The sequence below is a fragment of the Hemibagrus wyckioides genome, linkage group LG05 (assembly GCF_019097595.1).
Source record: "Hemibagrus wyckioides isolate EC202008001 linkage group LG05, SWU_Hwy_1.0, whole genome shotgun sequence".
Taxonomy (NCBI): domain Eukaryota; kingdom Metazoa; phylum Chordata; class Actinopteri; order Siluriformes; family Bagridae; genus Hemibagrus; species Hemibagrus wyckioides.
In genome coordinates this window covers 26,739,259-26,746,758 of record NC_080714.1, presented here as the reverse complement: position 1 = coordinate 26,746,758, position 7,500 = coordinate 26,739,259, and the positions used below count along the sequence as shown (strand labels likewise).

General features: G+C 42.4%; 1 protein-coding gene across 1 annotated transcript in view; it reads right to left on the bottom strand.

The window, feature by feature from the left end:
* Window positions 1-7,500, bottom strand: part of adamts10 (ADAM metallopeptidase with thrombospondin type 1 motif, 10) — a 59,076-nt gene that overhangs the window by 3,828 nt on the left and 47,748 nt on the right. The window contains exons 17-20 of the mRNA XM_058390468.1: window positions 6,921-7,044; window positions 1,055-1,135; window positions 188-351; window positions 1-49 (exon numbers count right to left, since the gene is read on the bottom strand). The exon at window positions 1-49 is cut by the window's left edge and continues 78 nt beyond it. Coding sequence (XP_058246451.1) covers window positions 1-49; window positions 188-351; window positions 1,055-1,135; window positions 6,921-7,044 — 418 coding nt within the window. The remainder of the gene's footprint in view (window positions 50-187; window positions 352-1,054; window positions 1,136-6,920; window positions 7,045-7,500) is intronic.

The window sequence follows — 7,500 nt, the reverse complement described above, 5'->3', positions numbered from 1 at the left end:
GAGGGTTAAAGCGGTAATGGATGCCCTGGTTCTCTTCCCTCACCAACACCTACCACACACACACACACACACACAGAATCAGGGACTGTACATCTTCAATCTGAATGAATAAACCTATACATTATGCATTCTTGCACACTTGCATACTCTAACCAAAGAGTAAACAGATTTTTCTGGAGGTGGTTACCATGACGATGAGGGTCATATTGGTGGGCCCCAGAGCTTCGAGGGTCTCGGGCTGATCGGCGGGTCGGCGGTAGTGGAAAGTCGTCCCGGCGATGTCGAACCGGCGCGGCGTGTCGATGGTCAGCTTGCCGTTGATGAAATACTGGTCACTTTTGCTTTTCAGAACTGCAGAGAAGTCGTTGGCCAGATATAGGAACACTCTCTGAGCTATGGATCTATCTATCTATCTATCTATCTATCTATCTATCTATCTATCTATCTATCTATCTATCTATCTATCTATCTATCTATCTATCTATCTATCTATCTTACATCATGCTGTCAATGCTTAGGTTTTAATTTTTATCTTATATATGTACTTAGAAGTACATTAATAATGGACACTCCAGATCAACAATTGTATTAAATAAATGTATTTAACATTTATGGGCGAAGTCTCCAGTCATTGCTTTTCCAACAAGGAAAAGTCTCCAGGAAGGAGGATTTTCTGAAGACTTGGCAACATGAAAAGCTGCTTTTATACTTTTTCTGTTAAGGACTAACATGGAGACTTTCCACAATGTTAAAAAAAAAAGCGATTATAAATAGATATAAAGTATGATGTGTCTTATTTCAATAAATAAAACTGGCTGTGGTGCGAGAGGAATAAACACTTCAGGACATGCCATTATAGGAAAATAATCACATTTTGGGGTGGTTTCTGTAATCCTGCTACACATAATTTTCCTATAAGTGCATGACTGAAGTCTGTTAATTCCCTGTATAATGAATCATTTGGATTGTGGCTCTTCTGTGAGATCAAACCGTCCAAAAGCATCCCAGTGCATTAGATTGAGCAGTTGAGCAAGGCAACCCTTTCTTTTCTTACCTAGATAATTAAGAGAAATGTTGAGTTCCTGTATATGTATGAACACAGATCCTTTAGGAATCCTGATCACCTCTTCATAACCTGGGAACACACACACACACACAAATGGAAGTTTACTTGTGGTTACAGCGAGGAATATTGTGGTGTGTGGTGTTCTCTACAGCAGGCCTGCTCTGGGATAAGCATTCAGCAGAGGTTTGAGATTCCTGCTGAATTCCTGGGCAACGTCTCCACAGCTGAGCACCGAACTCGTCTGAGGTCAGTTAACGCCAGCCAGCTCTCCACCGCAGGCCTACAAATAACTCCATCTCCAAAAACCAGACCGGAGGAAAAAAAAACGAGAGTAATTTTTGCAAGCTTGTGGGTTTTCGGTGGACAGGAGAAGAGAAGAGAGTGAGAGGGAAAACTCATAAAAATATTAACAGTTAAGAAGCCATGTGGTAAACAAACTGCAAAAAAACTGGTAGGGCTCATAAAACTGGTGGAAGAAAAGTGAAAAGGACAAAGAGAGAGAGAGAGAGAGAGAGGCCAAAAAATGCCTGGTGGCAATAATCACAAACAAAAATCAATTTACGTCCCTGAGCCTGACCTCCTCGGCTCTGTGGTCCAGGGTGTAGCCTTCTGAGGCTTCCGGGTCCCCGAAAATAAAAAATTTAGCCCAGATGTCAGCCACCAGCACCACCTGGCTCACCTACCATCCTTCATGAATGACCCCAAACACCACACGGTGCACTCCTCCCTGCTAGCGCGCAACTATATTTGAGCTACAGATGACCTCACTACCTTTCCTGATGCCTCAAACAACCAATATAACTCCTGATGATCCTACCACCAGCTGAGTGGTTACCACCACATCCTGGTCACTAATAAACCTTTAAGAAGTACTTTTACACCTGCCCATGATACCCTTGACCCCTTTCTTATGCCATAACACCAATAACCTTTATCAGCATCTTCCAAAGTTCATCAATCAAAGATCAGAATTTCATCATATGATGCTTCACTCATCAAAGCAATGGCAGCCATCTGACTGTCCTGATTTGAAGGAAATTAAACCCCTTTGTTTTGCTGTGCTTGGTTTAAATTTTAGATAAATTTTGAGATAAGCTGGTGTCTGAAGTAGCTAAATGACAGCCAGACAACTAGCTGATAACCATTTTAAAATTCCCAGAATGGTTACAACTGCTATAGCTGCTCACCATTGTTATGAACAAGGGCTAATAGGAGACAGTGTCATAATGTCTCAGAAACTTCAAACACCCATCATTATCAGAATCTAAACTCTGCTTTCTATACAGTCCTACACCCTTCCCTTAATCCTGACCCAACGACCCAGTGTCAACATTCCACCCAACCTCCAACACCGCTACTAGCATGAACTCCAACTCCACCCTGGGCGTTTTTCCTTATTAGGACAGATGAAAGCCACAACGGTTATTCTTAGCCGAAATTGAGAATCCATTTGGGCTAAAGGCAGCTCTGACTGACAGATGAAGTTATTCCTTGGCCTGGTGCAGTAGAAACACAGTGAAATGTGCTCGACAGGGTGAATCGTGACTATAGCTGGGGTAGTGACCGAGGTTCAAACCACTGGCCACCGCACACCGAGCACCCTCCCAAACAACTCCTTTAAAAAGCACACAACTTTACTGGAATAGTCTCAAGCCCATGACCTATTGCTTCAGAACTTAATACTCACCATACACAGGCCTTAACGGAATTCTGCATCAGAAAAACCCATCACTTTTGGCATATAAAAATGTAAAAAAAGAAAGACATTAGAATAGGCACAGTTAATGTTGTCATTTAAAGAAATGACTAAAAAGCCATTCTTTCAACTTGATAAACCTTGAAACCTTTCATTACTATAGCAGAGGACAGAAAAAGGTCAGCCCAGTAAAACTAGTCCACTTTCCAACAATAATAAACCACTTGCTCTTGCCCTCATCTCTGTAACCTTCTGGTTTCCCTCGCTGTACCACTACGTATCCCTCTAAACCCTTGACAACCCATTGTACACCTTAATACACCTTTGTACCCCATTATACCCATTTCGCACTTTGCACAAACCTGTCTGACCATCTATATTTCTCCATTATGTTCTATATCCCCTCATGTCACCTTGTACCCATCTGTATTCCTTTCATCTCTTTGTTCCCTGTACACCCATCTGTACCAGCCATGCCACATCTCTTCATTCAGCCTCATATCCCCACTTGTTGACATCTATATCCTTTTGCACACCTCTATATCCATTTATACTCACCCCTCTGTACCCTTGAGCCTCCATCAGTTCTACACCCAAAGGTGTCCAACCATGGCCCTTCATAATGCTCTGTACTTCTAGCTTGATGTCTGTTCCATTTTGCACAACAGCTGTACCCTACCCCTACCCCCCCTCTGGTACCTGTCCATTCCCCCGGGTATCTTTTTGTACCTTTGGTCACATGCTTATGATAAATCTACAGTCACAGAGTGTACTTCATCCTTCTGCGTCTGTTTATATTCCTTCATACCCTTAGGTTACCATTTGTACCCATCTCAAACTTCCATACCCCCCCTTTGAACACCCTTCAGTTCCAACATCAGCATTCCATGTCTGTTTGTATCCCTTCACATCCTTCTCAACACAATACCCTTTTTTATCCTTTTACACCTTTCAGTTACCCTTCATTCCCAACTGAACATTCAATGCCCCTTTGTATCCTGATTTACCCTTTGGTTGCCCTTTGTTTCTATATCAACCTTATATGCCCCTACCCATCCCATTTTTTACTCTTCAGTTACCCGTCCTGCTCATCTCAACTATCCATGCCCCATCAAATATCTGCCCTTTGATTAACCCCTTTGTCACCATCTCAACCCTCCATGCCCCCTCCAAATTCCCTAGTCCCCTTTAGTTAACCCCTTCAATACCACCTCAACCCTACATGTCCCTTCAAATCTCCTTGTACCCTTTGGATAACCCCTTCCTTACCATTCTAATCCTCCATGCCTCTTCAAATCTCCTTGTGCCCTTTGGATAACTCCTTCCTTGCCATTCTAAAACTCAATGCCCCTTGAAACCCTCCATGACCCTTGAAATCTTCTTGTACTCTTTGGTTACCCCCTAGGTCACCATCTCAAATGCCCATGCCCCTTCAAATCTCCTGGTACCCTTTGGCTAACCCCTTCGTCAACATCTTAAGCCTTTTCGGCTCTTCTTGTACCCTTTGGTTAACCCCTTTGTCACCATCTTAACCCTCCATGCCCCATTCAAATCTCTTTGTACCCTTCGGATAACTCCTTCCTTACCATTCTAACCCTCCATGCCCCTTCAAATCTACTTGTTCCCTTTGGATAACCCCCTACTTACCATCATAACCCTCTACGACCCTTCAAATCCCCTTGTACTCTTTGGTTAACCCCTTCATCACCACCTCAACCATCCATGCCCCTTCAAATCCCTTTGTACCCTTTGGTTCCATCTCTGTACCACTCAGTTACCCTTTATACTACTTTGTTTCCATTCCTCCAAACCAATTTGTTGAACTCCATACTACTCTTTGCCCCTTTTATGTCTCTCCATATATGTCCTCTATATCCACCTCTACCCATCCATACCCTTTTTAATTTTCTGTACCCCACCATTACCATGTAGTAACCCTTTTGCGTGATCTGAGACCACCCATACCCCTGTGCATCCCTTCTGTTGTAACCCTAATTCTATAAATCTTCTCTGTAGTCTTTTGCACCCTTTTGTGACTTTGCACCGACTGATACCCATCCATTCCCTTTGTACATGTCCATGTCCTTCTGTACCTCTTTAAAGCTCTTAATGCCCCCTTACAGCCACAAATACCCCTTATACATATAATACAAGTGGCATATGTATACACATACATATATTTCTTGCACACCTCATCCTCATCGCCACTCTCCATACCATTTCTTATTCGTCCATATCCTTTATGGCTCTTTATACAGCTCAGAATCTAACAGCACCTCCCTGATAGATGAGGGTGTGTATATATATATATATATAGGATATTCTTTATTTATTTTCTACCTTGAGTTTCAAATATATTTGAATCATGCAGACTTTGCATGTGAGCAAGTAATTATGAATTTGCCTTAAAAAAACGCTCCACTCTCTGAAAAGCGGCATGTGTCCAACACATAACTGGGCTTGGGTTAAAAAAAAAAAAAGAAAGAAAAGAAAAGCAGATAAAGAAAAAACGCGATGCAAACACACAGAGACATTGTTTGACTTTCCATAAAGCTATTATAGGGTCGTTTGAAGTAGGCATGAGGCGAAAAAGTGTTAAAGCTGGCTCTCACGAGGCCTTAACCTGATCCAAAAAGTCTTATTCCATTTGATTTGAATCCAGGTTGGCTCGTGTTTTCCAGCCATGCTGAAAGACAGGTTTCACTGCCTGGGTTATAAACCTGGAGATTTATCACAATTTATGGTTCTTAGACAGAGAGAGATATTAAAAAACAAAACAGGCTACATGCAGTGAGCAAAAAACAAACAAGAGGGTGTGTGGTGTCATTGACTGGGGTATTTTATTAGCTAATTTTAAAAATAATAATAATAATAATAATAATAATAATAACAAAAACAATGACAGACCTAAAACTATCCTGGCGTGCTCAGAGACTATCTGGCACTTACTACAGACCGAGTGAGTTTCCCCATCAAATGCCCCTCAGAGATCTACGTGATGTGCCAAGCCTGTGAGTATGAAGTGGCGTTATTTAAACTTTACCTCTGGTATTCATGATAAATGCATTTTTACCACATTGAGGATGAATTCTCGAGTCAAGAAAGGTTTCAGTTTTCTGTAACAGCAGCTCAGAAAGAGAGTAGTTCCGGCTGCGAGGCAAATCGCAGGTTTACGTGGTGATTAGGACGCTCTTTCTCTATGCTATTGTTTCTGTGGCAGTGACTTAAGCAGGAGATTGTACGGCGGGTGCTCCACATAATCAGATCGTGGTGAAGTTTTTTTACGGAAGGAGCTTCATGATAACATGCCACTTTTTTGTCGTATTCATTCAAAGAGAGAAAAAAGAGAGAGAAGGAAATGAGTATAAGGGGAATAAAACACTTCAGAATATGGTGTTGGAGGAAATTAATCAACTTTGTGGTAGGTTCAGTCACAGCCGCATCACAACAGCTCCTTGCGGTTGCTTAATTTCCTGTTAGAGCGCTCCATTAAGCGTTTTATTCCTCACCTCAGTGATTTGTAGCTAAGTAGACGTACTGTAAGAGCCATTTTCTCTCTCTCTCACCCACACACATTTTACTTTATGAGATTATAATAGAGAACCAGGGCCAAGGCATTACTGCAGGATTACTACAAGGAGTAGAAAATACAGGAGAATCACATCCAACTGCTTTTAGTCAGACCCCAGGAGCTGAACTGGGTCATTTTTCCCTTTACAGTGAAAGCTTTTGCACTTCGTCTCCCCGAGCGTTCCACTTCAGAGATCTGTAACCCAAGACACGTGTTCACGCAGTCAGCGGGCAGGATTTAAGACCGTCCAGCGTAGTTCCAGGAACTGCACCTCGATGCTCGTCGAACCCCATTGCTCGTCGGATGAAAAGAAATCCGTGCTGCTTTTTCTCTCGAACCGAACAGTTCGCCGATTGCATTCTGACACCTACAGTAAATCCACAGCGTCCCTTTTGCCCGTAATTAGACGGACGACTTTATTTCATAACTCCATGACTTATATCTCGCTTTCCTGAGCTGACATTTCTACAGCTTCCTATATAAAGTCACGGAGGACGGCCAGGAGAAACGGATCCGCAAACTTGGAAGAAGAGCAGTATTTGAGCAATGTGGTTCATAAATAAAAAGAAAACACAAATGAAACGCACCTCCTTCAGGGAGCGAATCGTTGAAGACGCCCTCGATGGCCTCGCAGCTGCTCCCATCGCCCCCACACACGCGGCACCGGTCCTCGCGGGCATCCGAGCCGAGGATTTTATCGCAGCCCACATGCTATACACACACACACACACAGAAAGATAAAATCAAGCCTGAATGAAGGGAAGATCATTGCTCCTTGTCAAAATAGCTGCAAACATACATAACATTTATTGTAATTGTATTTATTATTTATTGTAATGAACTCTTTTTTTTGGAATATAGATATTTAAGACTTGTGATGTCATACTACATAAAGCAACATGACTCAGCTTGGCTCCCATACCGGTGCTTCCTCTTTACACTGTAAAATACTTCCTATTACTAAAAGGTGTGTCCCAAATCGCACACTTACACACTACGCCACTGTGTAGACAACAAGAAAAAGTAGTGCACTCGACCTACACAGATGATGTACTTCACACACTCAATACTCAAAGAATTTCGTTAAAGGAAAGTGAGCGGGGCTTCCAGGCACTGACGCTGGATGAGGGAAAATTCTCAAAATGGGTGTCGACATTTTAGATGTCT